Source organism: Neomonachus schauinslandi, chromosome 5 (assembly GCF_002201575.2).
Source record: "Neomonachus schauinslandi chromosome 5, ASM220157v2, whole genome shotgun sequence".
NCBI classification, from domain to species: Eukaryota; Metazoa; Chordata; class Mammalia; order Carnivora; family Phocidae; genus Neomonachus; species Neomonachus schauinslandi.
This window is the reverse complement of record NC_058407.1, coordinates 164,346,337-164,361,370: the sequence shown is the minus strand read 5'-3', so window position 1 is coordinate 164,361,370 and position 15,034 is coordinate 164,346,337. Positions and strand designations below refer to the sequence as shown.

General features: G+C 42.0%; 1 protein-coding gene across 2 annotated transcripts in view; it reads left to right on the top strand.

The window, feature by feature from the left end:
• The first annotated feature begins 270 nt into the window (after nucleotides 1-270).
• The window catches only part of AUTS2 (activator of transcription and developmental regulator AUTS2), a 1,127,592-nt gene continuing 1,112,828 nt past the window's right edge, over nucleotides 271-15,034 (top strand). For both annotated transcript variants that reach the window (XM_044915700.1, XM_044915699.1), the window contains exon 1: nucleotides 271-721. In XM_044915700.1, coding sequence (XP_044771635.1) covers nucleotides 413-721 — 309 coding nt within the window. In that variant the 5' untranslated portion in view covers nucleotides 271-412. The remainder of the gene's footprint in view (nucleotides 722-15,034) is intronic.

Here is a 15,034-nt window from a genome sequence, read left to right as displayed (position 1 = left end):
CGGAGCCTCCCAGTCTCTTGATCAAAGCATTCCGCTATTCTGATTTATTGCCTGCTTGGTGAGTTATTTTTTTGCCTCTAAAGGAGACCTGTGTGTTCAGCCATTACTTTGCTCGGCGCTGCTCACAGGAATCTCCGACCCGCGGTGCTGTGGGGAGCCCCGCACTTGGGCTCCTCGCCTCTCGCCCTCGCTCCCGTCCCTCCTCCCTCTCTCCGCCCCTTCCCCCTTCTCTTTCTCCTCTCTTTCTTCCCCTCTCTCCCTTCTTTCGGCCGCCGTCTCCCCCGCGCCCTCCACGGGGCGGAGGGAAGCCGAGGAGGGGGAGGGAGGGGTTGGTGTCAATTTTTTTGTGTGGCCGCGGCCGGAGCCTGTGGCGGGCGGGCGGCGAGCGGGGAGACCCCGGCGCGGCAGAGCCATGGATGGCCCGACGCGGGGCCATGGACTCCGCAAAAAGCGGCGGTCGCGGTCGCAGCGAGACCGGGAGAGGCGCTCCCGGGGCGGGCTGGGGGCCGGCGCGGCCGGCGGCGGCGGGGCCGGCCGGACCCGGGCGCCCTCGCTCGCCTCGTCGTCGGGCTCCGACAAGGAAGACAATGGGAAGCCCCCGTCCTCCGCCCCGTCCCGGCCCAGACCCCCGCGGAGGAAGCGGAGAGAGTCCACCTCGGCCGAAGAGGACATCATTGATGGATTTGCCATGACCAGCTTTGTCACTTTTGAAGCGCTGGAGGTAAGGGGGACCCCCTCCCCCCGGTTTCCCTTTATGCACGACCCCACTCGGCTGCGCCCGGCTCCGCTACCTCCCCCGCCGCGCTCCGGTCTGTCTGGCTGTCTGTCTGTCTAGGCTGAGGTCTTATTGTTGGGGGGAGAGCTGGGGGCGCGGGCAGACAGGCAGCAGGAGGGAATCGCAAAGCCGTGCCTGGTCTCCTCGTTTCCTCGTTCTCGCTCGCCTTTCGCCTGCGCCCCCTCCCTGCACCCCCTCCTCAGCAGATGGGCAGGGAGAAAGGGGTTCAGGCATCACAACAATGCGCCCCCCTCCACGGATAGCTCTGCCCCTACTCCTTCCTCCTCTCCCTCCCCAATCATGGCTTCTTGGCTGGTGGAAGTCTCTTTGCTGGGTTTGGGGCGCCTGTGGACGGTTCTCTGTGTGCTTTCTACAGAACCATATGTCTGTGTGTGTGTGTCTGTATAGTATATACCTTTCCTGGTTCTGGGTGTCCTCGGGACTGGAGACTGATGGGGTTTTGTGGTTTCTTTGCCCCCCTCCCCTGCTTTTTTTTTTTTTTTTTTTTGGTGAAGCTGGGGAAGGGGGCGTTTTCTCTCGGTTGGGAGAAAGGAGGGAGGAGGGGAGAGAAGAGAGGAAAGGATGGAATATCTCCTTGTATTCTATGTGGGGCTATTACGGAAAGGGTTAATTATAATAGCTATACACATAGGAACATTTGTGTGTGTGTGTGTGTGTGTACACGAGCAGTTTGGTTAAAGGACAGAAAAAGGTACACCAGGGAAGACTGGTGGGAGGAAGGAATAAAATCCTAGCTGGTATCTGAAGGGCTTGTCACCGAATTGTCCCTCTCCCTTTCCTCTTTTTGTGTTTTCTTTTCTTTTTCTTTCTGATTGGCTTTGTGTGTGTGTGTGTGTATGTGTATGTGTGTCTTTCTTTATTCCTTGGGCACCTGCAGCGTTCATTTCCAAATGCACATTTTCCTGCCAGCTACCGGCTCCTGGGGTGGGGGGGGGGGGAGACAGAGACTGTCCAGGGGCCTGGGGTAAACTATCTTTACCTGGAGGGATCAGATTTGGTGCTGGCATCAGTCATTCGCCTCTACAGATGTAACCCCCTTTCTTCCCCCCCACCTCCCTGTCCCCACCCCCAACACACCACACACACACACACACAGAAGGCTTTGAGATTCTGCAGAGTTGGTCCCGCTTTCTTAAGCACAAAACCCAGATAGGAGTTGGTTTCTAGTATTTCATGCACCTGATGTGATGGTTTGAGGTTCCTGAAGGAAACTTTTCCTTTCCGTTTGGTTTTTTTTTGCTGTTAATGTGGTATTGTTTGAGATGATCAGATGGAAGCTTTGTTAATGACCGCTTAAATCTCACATGCAGTAATTGTACAGGTTTGGATTGCTGGTTCTGCATGTGTGTTTGGGTGTCAGGTCTAAATATTTTAAAAAAGGAAGCCTTCCTGTCAGGGCTGTTCTTTTCTCTTTGAACTGCTTTTTGGTTGGGCCGCCGCTGGTTGGTGGTGGTGGTGGTGGTGGTGGATGGTGGCCAGTGGTTGGGGAGGAAAGGAGGTTGGGGTGGTGGTATTGGTTGCCATAGATTTTGATGTTAGAGATTGAATCAGTTGCCCTTTGGTTCTAGAACTTGTGATTATTGGCTAAAATGGATCTTACACAGTTATTTTGAGTGTTGAAGCTCACCACTTATTAGGATAATTCTAACTGTGGCTTTAACTTTGCCAAGGTGGGAGGATACTGTACAGCGTGACCTCTTTCTCGATTTGAAATAGGAATTGAAATGGCAGCATGTATCCTAATAGGAAATGCTGCCTAGAATTTGGTTCACCATTGCTATCTGTGGTTGGTTTAGGACATTATTTGTAAGAGCTGGTTACAAGTGGTTCTGCTTTCTGCATGGTTATTCTGGGTTGCTGTGTGGCCCCTCACAGTAAGTTAAGTTAAGAGGAGCCTGCTTTTTCCCATGAACATTTTTGAAGGCCAAGTAAAAGTAGATAATGACTTACGCAGGTTTTTTTTTTTTTATTGTTTCTACTTTTAACAGATATTTGACTGGGCTTGAGATGTATACGTCTATCCATTTAGCTTTTGAAAGAAAATGTGCCCATTCTGGTTTCTTTGGAGTTTTAAAAAACTTTTAATTTTTAGAGAAGATCAAGTTCAGAGTGTAGCATTAATAACATTCCTTTCCTTGCTGTGGTTATTTTTTCTGCTGCTTTTCCAGATTCAAAGCCCAGGTTACTTTGGTTAGCTGAATGCTGTGCTACCTTCATATTTAAATACCATCTACATATCTATATGTAGGTTTAAAAGGTCTGACTTTTTAAAAAGTTCCCTTAAAACTTTACAGAAAAATTTAAACATATATACAAAAGTAGAGAGAACAGTATAATAAATTCTAATATTCCCAACACCCAGGTTCAACAACTACCAACTCATGTCTCATCTTGTTTCATCTGTATCCCATCTACTCCCTGCTCCCAGATGGGATATGAGAAATAAGTAAATATTTCTGTATGTATCTCTAAATGTAATGACTCATAAAAGAAAACCCACCAGAAACTCTACAGTTCCACCTACATAAATTAACAACAGTCTTCTATATTCTCAACTATCCTGTCACTATTCACATTTAAGAGGCCTGGCTTTTGTAGGAAAGCTATAAATAAACTTTTCATATTAAAAACATGCAGTGGGGAATAAAAATCATCATATATGTCTGGTTCTGTTGAAAAATTGGATCCGTTTGCTGCTTAGCACATTTGTGTGCCTGTTGGATGGTCAGACATACATGTGTAGTGACTATTAAAACCTCTGGTGTCTCACTGTTCTCAGTTTACAAGATTTACTGAACTATCACCATGAAATATGAGGATTTACTGGGAAATAGGCAAGTAAACTATGAACTTGGACAGAAATACATGTTAATGGAGTGCTTGTAAATGTTAGGAATTATTATAGATGCCAAGAGTTACCATTAGGTACCATAAGTACCTAATACGTTTTTGTGCCTTGTGTTTAGAAATGAAATCAGTTGTCACCACGTATCACCAGGGCTGCTGCTAGTATGATGTGATAAGAAACTAGAAATCTTGGCTTGCACAGCTAGGCTTGGAGCTTATGCTGGCTCAGAGTACTAGCCAGCAAACTGTGGAGGTGTGTACTTAGAATGTTAACGGGTTTATTTGACTCCATGATTTTGTCCTGAGTAGCTGATTTTGACTTCCCTTTTAAAGAAGAGGCTCCTAAGTCATGATGAAGTGTGCCAATAAAAACGGTTCCAGTTCAACTATGGTTTTACTGATACTGGAGTAAAAGCAAGAAACTTGCCTAATGAGAACCTGCATTTTTAAGTTGATTATTTTTCACTATCGTCTGATTTTTATTTAAGATGATGAAAGCTATAGGAGTAGTTTGAGAAGTCCCACACTTTATAGGCAGTGAAACTGGCTGAGGTCGTTTCATATTCTGCAGGGATACTTGTCTCGAGTAATTGTGCCCTGAAGTTCAAGTAGATGATTGTGAAGAGTCTCATGATAGAAGATAAGAGGGCAGGTGAGGAGGCTAAAGTTGAACGTGGTGTTCTTTTCATTATGCATTTGAGAAGCAGGATTACCATTTGGATATGATATTGTTTATTTGAATATTTTTTGAGTGATAGGTTGAGAGCAAATATCCTCAGATACCATGCCTCATTTTTTTTTTTTAAATGGCTTCCAGCCAACGAAATCTAAATGGAAATGTTGGGGTTCTAGTAGTGTCTGTACCCTAATGTGCCAGATAACACTGCCTTTCTGTTCTTATTTGGGTTTCTTTCTGTGTAATCTTGATTAGGAAGCCACATGAATACCATGGCTGAAAATTTCACTTTGCAAATCCATCATTTCCCCTCCCTGTTATGCATTGGGTTTCAAGGGCAGCCTCTTTCTGTAAAACTGACCAAGGGAAGCAGAGATGAAGTTGGTGGGATTAGCAGACAGGAAGCCAGTTGGAGTTTTGCAGGCTTGTGAAAATGAAGGAAGACTTATTTCTGGTGGTTAGAGGATCAAACCAAGACTTTCATGTGGTCTTCATTTCCTAGTTGTTTCAGGGCTTACCTACACATTGGCAACATAAATAGGTTGTGCAGAATTTGATGTACTTACAAGATACCGTAATTTACTATGGTCAAATCTCACATACTTCACTTGTTTAAAAAACATTAGTCATGTTCCTTGTATCAGCAAATATTTATGGAGTGCCTAGAAAGAGTGGAAAGAAACCTAAAATATATGTAGTGTCTTGAAGGAGTATGTAGTTGATAAATTAAGTCCAGCACTTACAAAATAATTTTGAAACAGGCGCTCAAATGTCTAATACCAACTAAGTGCAGTGAGCCTTCAGAGAAGGAGTAGTGAGATAGGCTGAAGTGTTCGAGAAGGCTTCTTGGTGAAGATGGGGCCTAGAAGGTTGAATAAATTTGGATAGATAGGGAGTGGGGGATGGGGAGAGCAGTCTAAGGAGAGGGAATCCTGAGGAAGCACAGCAACAAGAGGATTGAGAAGATGCTATTTGATTAGGGCTTGGGGGCAAGGAAGGGCTGGTAGAAATGAGTTAACAGAATTGTGTAAGTGGACACCTATGCAGACCCATGTTCCAAGCTTGGCCCTCCTAACTAGTTGACAGACTCTGGGAAGTTACTCTCTAAAAGCATATTTTCTTCATTCCTTAGTTGAGAGGTTTAGACTAATTTTACAGCAAAGGTACCCAAGATGGAAGGGAGCCTATCTCTGCTGGATGTTCATAAGTTGTGTTCCGGATCAAAAAAAGTGTGATCTACTCTCAAGTTGTTTTGGAACTTGAGGGGCAAGACAAAATTAAATGGGTGACTTGTTCTGCCAGAATGAAAGGTCTTTTTATTATGCAGATGTGAATTTTGAATATCAGAAAAGGCAATGCGGATGTGCCTTATTTCCTAAACTTATTTGACTACAGGGCACTCTTACTCTTGGCATTGTAATCCATAATCCAATATGGGGAATGCCAGAAAAGATCTCCAAGGTCCCCTCCAGATCTTGGAACTTGGTGGTCTCTGAGTATAGGATGAGTGGGCTGGTGATAGACGACTTTGGACGATCAGGCCCAGAAGTTTAGAGTTGGAGTGGAGGCTGCTGCTTAAGTGGGAGTGCTAAGGGGAAGGGGAGTTGAAAATAATGATGATTAGTCCACTTTTCCTCCAGCTCCCTTGTCCCACCTGGTGTCAGTTCTTTCATTGATTGTTAGCAACCCCACCATGAGGTGAGTGTTGGTGAGTGATTCTCATTAATAGCCCTTTCGGTGTGATAGCAATCCTGATGCAGCAGTTCTGATGCCACCAAGCTGCCCTCCAGCCAGTGTGTTTTATTGTCTCTTAGTCCCTTCTGGTTTCCTGTATGGCTGCTTTTAGCAAGCTGGGAAAGAAGGTTGGATGACAGAGGACGTTGACAGTGATGTTAAAGTAAAGGTTTCAGATTATTTGCCTTTTGCTCGCTTATGTATGAACTGTAGTTCAAGAAAGATCAGAACCCTTCTGCTGTTACACAACCGGGGAAAGCTGTAGAGCTCTGTTTTCAGTGGATTTTTCACTTTCTATCTTAGGAAGTTTGGGATGGGACTACAGAGTAAATGGGTCAGTTCCAGCATTTCACTTCTGAAAGTATGCATAGCCCTAGGATCTGAGGCATTTCTAAGTGGTGAGAAAGTTTTCATAAAAGGAAGAGTGGGAATAATGTGCTTGGTTATGAATTCAGGTATTTTACTGTAGGTACTGAATTTGAGTATTTTACTGTACGAGGCAGAGCATCAGTTCAGGTGTATTTATGTGAGATGAGGTTGAAGATTGTGATATGATGGTTCCATGTGGCTTGCGTTACTTCTTGAGACAGACTACTTCACTTCTTTTTTTGGAAGTATGATAGGCTATAAATGAACCCATAAATTTAAAAAATGAATCACAAAGTTAGTGATGAGCCTTTGATCCTCTGACAGTGTTCTCTTGAAAAGGGGTTAAAAAAACCCCTGAACATTCACCATGATTCAAGGAGCATTGAGGGTGATAAAGATTCTGTACTTCTATACAACAGTACTATATATCGTGAAAATTAGTTTGAGAGAATGTTAGGATTGGATATGTCCCCAGACAAAATAATAGTTGAGGCCAGCTGTTAAGGAATAATTTAGGTCCCAATGGCTACAAGCTTTGGAAGCTTTTGGATAGAGGGTCCGTAGCACTTCTTGATGGGAGGTGTGTGGGTGTGTGTCCACTTGCAGAGGGTAGCGGATGGTGGGTTAGTGGCTTTACATTTTATTTTACCTTTATGCTGTGATTAGTCAAATACACTAAATGTAGCCTAATTATGTGAAGGTGCCTCATGCTAATTTTTTTTTCTTCTCAAGAAACAATTTTTTTTTTTTTTAAGGTTTAGGATTGAGCCTGATATTCTGTAGATATAGGAAAAAGAACTTGGTAATGGGATAGCAACTGTTCATTTGAGGAAGTTCTGGAAAAAAATGAGGTAGATTCTGAAATCAGGATTTGAAAACTCTCAGATAATTGAAGTTTGGAAGAGCAAGATGGGAATTAATTTGGTGAAACCCAAGACAGGAGAGGATCAAAAATAATTTAGGGACATTGTTAGCTGGGTCAGAACTGTTTTTCTTATACAGTCTGCACCTGTTCCATGAGTAGATGCATGCAGATTTTTTTTTCCCCCTTGGAAGAGGGGCATAGAATTTTAAGGCTGGTGGGAGACTGAATTTGTCTTTGTTCTTCCAGGTCTGAGCTGTGTTCTTCCTTCATTTTTCCTAACAGGCCTGCAGGGTGGGGGGTATGCTGTCAGTAAGTTATCATTATTAAGGTCACAGAGAATAGGTCCTCTTTATGCTGTTAGTAACTGAGGAGGGGGAGAGTGGATTTCACATAGTTTGGGTGTCTTTGCTTGCTTAGGAGGAGACGAGGCAAGTGTGGGCCTCTGTGGCTCAATCATCTTTAGTAGGTCTCCAGTTCTATCCTTTGCAAGGTGACCTGTAGCCTGAAAGCATGTGTCTTGCTGCTTTTCTTTGCAGGTGTTTATTTCACAGATTAGTGTATGTAGCAGTCTCATCCTGGGATCCATTTAGATTCTGTACCTACCCACTGCTTGCCTTCTTCCTTCCTTCCCTCCCTCCCTCTCTGCATCCCTCCCTCCCAACTTCCCTTCCTTCTTTCTTTGTTCCTTTACTGAGGTAGAACTATCAATTATAAATGCAATTGCTAAAAGCTAATGGATTTAGGAAGTTGCAGATGAAAGGTGGAAACTTTAAAATTCCACACTTTTATTGAGTTTCACCTGTCTGAAGGACTCTGATGTGAGGGTAAATTGCTTGCCACAGTTTTCTGGGCTGTTAACAGCTCATCATTCTGATTTCTCATTCATATCTGAACTCCAGTTAGAATCTGCCTGAGCAAACACAAATTACCAACTGGTACATACAAATATATTTTTAAAGACTTGACTGTCATTTTAGCTTGCCACTATACCTCATGGTGTCATATCTCCTTGGTACCTTTATTAAGAGCCTTGGAAAACCCAAGTGCAGTAAAATGGAGTCACGAGAAGAGAAGGGGAAAGGCCACAGGTTGTAAGTAGTGAAAAATGGCTAATGCAGGTTGGGATTCAGTTTTGGCAGAAAGCCTTAAAATTGCAGGGACTTTGTGATTGGTGTTAACTGAGGCATTTTGAAATGACCTGGGCTAGATACAGAAGCACAGCCTGTGAAGACAGATTGTGACTCTTGGTTATATGGGTGAAATCTGATACTCTTCCATTGGCAGGATATCTGAATCTGGGACAGGGTTTAAGACAATGCCAGGGTCAAGTTGTGATGATACCTGAGGGTTGTCATCTTCCTCGTCCCCCCACACCTACCTGCCACTTAGAAACAGCACCAACCTCCCGACCTCATTTTAGGTTTCTGCAGAGTTTCCGATGGCAGTGATATTTTAGAGCTTGAAAAGAGAAATTAAGAGTCCAGTATTGCAGTTATCCCTCAATAGTTACACTGAAGTAGGATTTTTTTGGTTGTTTGCTGGGTCCCTGTTCAGTTATGCTTGCTGGCTAAAGGTGGTTCAGTGAATATTTTTCTATAGTAAAAAAAACTGAGTAAGAAAAGACATGAGGGGGGTGCCTGGGTGGCTCAGTCTTAAGCATCTGTCTTCGGCTCAGGTCATGATCCCAGGGTCCTGGGATCGAGCCCCACATCGGGCTCCCTGCTTGGTGGGAAGCCCGCTTCTCCCTCTCCCGCTCCCCCCAGTGCTTGTGTTCTCTCTCTCGCTTTGTCTCTCTCCATCAAATAAATAAATAAATAATAAATAATGAAAAAGAAAAGACATAAGGAAGAATGAAAATGTAAATGAAACAACGGGGATTAGATTCTCACTTGTTTTCCAGCCACATGCTCACAGTCCAGCTTCCGTTGATGAAAATGACGAAAATAAGGAAGGTCCGGATTGTGCTGTTCTAAGAAATGATTTTGTATCATTGAAGTGAAATGAGACTTTCACTGGGGCAAACGGGGAAACAGGTGTGTGGCATTGTGCATTGCTGCATATTGCAAAGTTGGCTCCTTGCTCGTTGCTTATGGGGATTTGATTACTTGTCAAAATCACATTTTGAAATTAATGTGCAGAGCTACATCTTTAGGGGTTGTTATTCTAAAGTTAGGACCTCAGCTTTTTTTAGAGCAGCCTTCTAATCCATTTCACTCCAGCCTGTGTTGGCTGATGTGCTTTCCAAGCCGGGAGTGGTGTTAGAGGCACAGATGTTGTCTTTAGTGATGTAGTTCTACCTCTTATTTTGCAAATGAAAACACAGCCCAGAGGGGTTAATTGACCTGCTCAAGATCACACTGGGAGTTATGGCTCTCACTGTTATCCACTGAAGCTAGGAGACCGCTTCTGCTTTGTACTTGGATTCCCAAGGACTGGGAACCTGAGAAGGAGGTTTTTTAAAAACAAAAGTAATAATGCAAATGAAGATGAATGCCCATGATTATAAAGCTTCCTATTTTTTTATGAGAAATTTTCTGATTATTACTTAGTATCAAGAACCTTCTAAAAGCATTCTGCTCCCTCCCCAGTGTATCACCCTGTAATTCATTGGCCTTTCTCTGTGGGTACGTTAGTCTTTTCTAAACGACCTCCCTCTACTCCCCATAAAGAAGACATAGATGAAAAAGTAAATATTAGAGTGATGATGTGAGGTTTCCTCATTCTTGAATGTCCAGTGGAAAGATGCAGTAGTTATTTGGGTATAAGATGACTTTAATATGGGCTACTTAAAATTGTAATGTTTTATTTGGATATAGTATTTTTCTTCAGCCTGGTACCCAGAGAAACTCAGAGCCACTTAATGGCATTGCTAGCAAAATATTTGAAGTGAATTTAGGAGTATAGTTGAATTAAAGTCTCAACCAAACTTTTCTTCTGAAGAAGAAAGACTCAAAATATTAAATCCATATGACGTGTTGGCTAAGGCATCTTGCCTGTTTATTGCTGAACCAGAAAATTTATAACAACTGTTTGTCATGTGTATATATTTATAGCCATTCATATAATGAAAAGAAGTTTTCATGAGATTGTAATAACATATCAAGATGGATGTAATTAAAACAGAAGCAGATTGACACCCTGAATTAAATGCAAACCATAAACCAGGATACCTGAGCATTGTGCCTCACATATTTGCTGAAGGGGGCAGTCAGCCAAATATGCAAATAAAAAGACATTGATGAATTTCCCTGGGTGTGTGTGTGGTTGCAGAGAACCCAACTATTTTTATTAATCTTTTATCAAGCATTGTTTAGGTTTGCAGCAACAATGGAATGTATTAATTTGGCAGACCAAATAGCTTAGGACCAGAAAGTAGGAAATAATAAGGAGACATGATTGATATACTGCTATAAATAACACATGCTGCTGACAAGGGGGCTGAGTAATCTTTAGATCTGTGCTTGATGTCATGAATGGAGTTGTTAAACCAGGATGTTTGGGTTGAACTTAAGTCAGGGAGGCTACCTTCCATTTAAAATGCAGACCTATCTCTAGTTACACTCTGAACTGATACGTTAACAAAATTGGTGTAAATCGAATTTTTATAAATTGGATCAAATGCACCAAGGGAATCTTACTGTGAAAAAGACGAGTCTTTTTTTTTTTTTTTTTTTTTACATCAAGTAGAGTACTCCTCTCTGCAGGGAAGCTGGGATTTTGGTAGTGTGGGTCTCTTTAGATGGGCGTTGCTTTCCTTGCGACACTTTTCTGCATGTATTCCCTGTGTTCCTGGAAGAAAGTGACTGTGAGATTTGCATTTTCTGTTAAGGTTTCATACCTCACTTGGTCAGTGCTTCCAGGAATAATTGGTGGTGATTTGAATAAGCCCGCATCAGTCAAATTTCAGAGGGTGATTTTCAAGTGTGTGCTAAGGAGGGCTTGCGGCTCTGAATATGGAATATGATTTTCCTATCTGTTCTTTGGGGGAGTCCAGGGATGTCATAACCACTTCAGAGTCATGATTGTATAGAAACACCCTACCTATAATTTTTCGATATGACAGTTCAGTTTTAAAATTGTAAAGATGCCAAATGCAGGGCTGTATTGTTATTAGGGAAGTCGGTGACATCTGTTATATCTTGTTAACCAGGGGAGGAAAATGCTTTAATCAAAACATCTAATTATGCCCTCTCAACTGATGAAAGATCTTTTGCTAAATTTTTGGAATTGGCCTTAATGGAAGAAGCTGGCCTCTACAGAAACTGTGAAGTAAATTTACTCTTTTTATTTTGAAAAACTCTTATCCTTCACCATGGTGACATAGGATGTTTTCATTTTGTCAAATTGCTCTTACACTGTATGTTGAAAATAGATATTTTCAGAAGTTATCTAAGCGAGCATGAAGTGTTTGTATTTGTCCTCCTCCTCACCCCCCATAGCATATGAGGCCCCAGAGGGAGTTTATATGTCCAGACGTGAGCCTAGGAGGAGATGTGGTGGCTTAGAGCCACCTGGGAGGGTGAGCAAATGATAATTACAGGTGAGAGGCAGGGGGATAATTCAGCCTCTGTTCTGGGAGGTGCGATTTCACACCTGAATGTGGAAACCTGCTATGTTAGACAGTTGTGTTCTTTAAAATTTGTTTTATTAGTCTAATATAGAACTGGACCAGATTGTTCCAGGTCACTTTTAGTTGAAGGAACATAACTGTTTTTAAATATTGATTCCAGAAGTATTTCCTGCATTTAAGAGTAGTTTCATACAATATTTGAAAATACGAGAAATTGTTTAACTCAGCCTGTCTACACTGCTTCTAGCTCCCTTGATCACTTCTTAAAGAATGACAATGCGGCTTACTCACTCAAATCAGTCATACTTCAAAACCTATCCAATAAAACCATCCTTTTATCTGTATTTCAAACCACAATTAATCTGCAGCTGTTTTGTTCCCATAATCACAGATGATGATGATGATGATAACATTTATTGATAGTCTTAATGTGGGGTATGGATTAGGTCAGAGAAATGCTTTATGTCTTAGCTTTGAGAGTATTTCATTATTTTGAAATGATTTCCCCATGGATGGAGATCTTGGGGCCCCAGCCTAAAGAAGTTTTTGAAGTATTGACCATGACACAATGTACTCTGTGTTTTATTTGGGATCTGGTGGGAAGTTCAAGTGCTATTAATTTTTTCTTGGTCTGTTATATGCTCCATAATGGCTTATTGTATGTCGCTTGGGAGTATGACTAGAACCTTGGAAAAGACAGCCAGAGTTTTTTCCCCTAAATTTCTAATATGTTGTGTTATTTTCCTCTATTCTCTACCTTTAGCTTCTGTACTTTGCCTACATATATCATTTATATGAAGTTCTCAGAATTGTTGCTTCTGTTACTCGATAATCCATGCATAGTAGGTACTCAGTGCTTATTTACAGTTAACCTATTTATACAAAAATGCCATGAAAAGACATTTTGAAAAGGGAGCCACTGTTTACTGAGTATTTACCCTGGGCCAGGCATTGTGCTCAGAATTTTGCATTCACTATCTCTTTAGAGCTACCTCATGGGAAAAAAAAAAAAAAAGAAGAAAGAAAGATTTCCCTATTTTACAGTTGAAGAAACTAAAGCTCGGAGAGGTTCATTCAGCTTGCCCAAGGTCAGTATGAGAGAGGCAGGAAATGCAGCAGTTTATACCTGACCTAAAAGTTTGTGCTCCTTGCCCCTTTCTACCCTTCTTTTTACTACAGGTTCATTTTGTGGGAGAGTTCCAGATGGGTCTCTGGTAGACCACATTTGTTCCTTGCTGCTGAAAATTGTCTTGGTTACAGAGGATTTTTCTAGATGTAATAATAGGATTTAGGGAGGGGAGAGTACCTCACCATTTTTGGGGAAATTATTTTCTTTTTAAGTGCTGGAGTTCACAGTAGGTGGCTGCATCTACAAGTGTATTTGTTATTGGTTTTTTTTTTTTTCTTTCTCTCCCTCTCCCCCCTCCCCCCACCTTTCGCTGTTTATCCCTGTATTAAAATCTGACCTTTTCCCAGGTCACATTGCTCAGGTAGATTTTAAGCCTTTGTCAAAGGCAAGGGTTCAGGCTCATAGTGTTGAGGATTACTGCATGCCAGTCCTTATACTAAATCCTTTCATGTACTTAGCTCACTAATTTCATACCACAGCCCCCTGAAGCAGAAGGGTAAAATTGGAGAGGGGACTGGCACCCTCTCAACAGGTTACTGTGGGCATAAGCTTATTTTCTACTATAGATTCCTAAGTATTTTGTCTTGTCTGGTTCTATTTATTCTAGGAAGTAACTTCTCTTGGCAGTAAAACAGACCTTTCTGCTAGGTTTTTGTTTTTTAACTGATAGGTACTCTATTCTTCCTGATGGAAAACCATACTAAATAGTTCTTTGCATTTCTTGATATCTGTACCTTGAAGATACCTGGTGACAAATAGTGCATTATTTCCTCTGTCATTGTTTCCTGTCATTATTCTAAGCACATTTGCAAATCGTTCTCTCCCATTCTCCATTCTACCCTGTGGATGTTTGTTTATGCTACAAAGAATATGCTAATGACTATGACTGTTAGAGTTGCTTCTTAAGGAAATCCCAACTGTGATTAGAGTACTGTACATTCTTGTGAAGCCCCCTCCTCTCCTGTGGGCCAAGATGGGGCTCACAAGTTCATGCTCTAGGACTTTAGGATTCAGACCTGGCTGATGACCATCCCTTGAGGAGTAGTAAAACACACACATACACACACGCTCATTTGGGCCTGAAATTTCACAAGATTTCTTGGTGAATATGAAGATCAGTCAAGTTAAACACTTCTCTGAACAGTCTCTTTTTTTGAAGACAGGAGGCAGTTTTTTTTCTTGGAACCATCATGCTCTGAGACATGCAGTATTGCATCTCTCTCTCCCAACTGCTTCAGTGAGCACAGTTCTCCTTTTGCACATCCAAGATGGAAATACAATAGACTTAGTTTTTAGCCCAGTTTGTGATTGTAGTGTAGACCCAAGTTAAAGCATGTCTTTTAAGAATTTAACTATAAAAACCTGCTGTAATGGGAACCATACCTTCAAGTCCAGGGTTTTAAAAGTGATCTCTTACACCTGAATTTTATATATTTGCAAAATATGAGTTCTGTATTACCTCTAGGGCCTGTCTCAGATTATGAACACTCATGTATTTTTTTTAACTTTTCCTTGTGTTGTTCCTTGCCCCTCTGGTGGTTTATAATACACCCTTCTGATGTTTTCAGTTAAGGGACTGGTAGAGATGGGTGTCGGTTTTGCTCCAGGACAGTGGGTGTCCTCTGTTTACTGTTTACAGATGAACATGACTTTAGCTTTTGTGTTAGAGATTTCTACATCTGCTGCCCATATTTCATCCGTACCCTTATTTCATTTAATATGGTGTACCTGGGATTAGGGACAGAGAAATATGTGTGCTCAGGCTGATTTGGAAATTACACTGTTGAAATACAGCCCATATGGCCATTGTAAGATGGTTAGTACTGCATATAATTGCCTTCCCAACGATGTGCTTTGTCATTACTTCCATCTTCCAAGAAGCTCTCCTGTAGTATGCTGACAGCGATGGTGTCATTAGAAAACATACAGACGTGCAAAGGCATTAAATTGTCTTTAGTTTAGGGATTAGATTACAATGTTAGAGGATGGGTCACCACGCTTCTAGTCGATAACTCTTGTTTAGTTCAGCACCGCTAGGATGCTGCAGA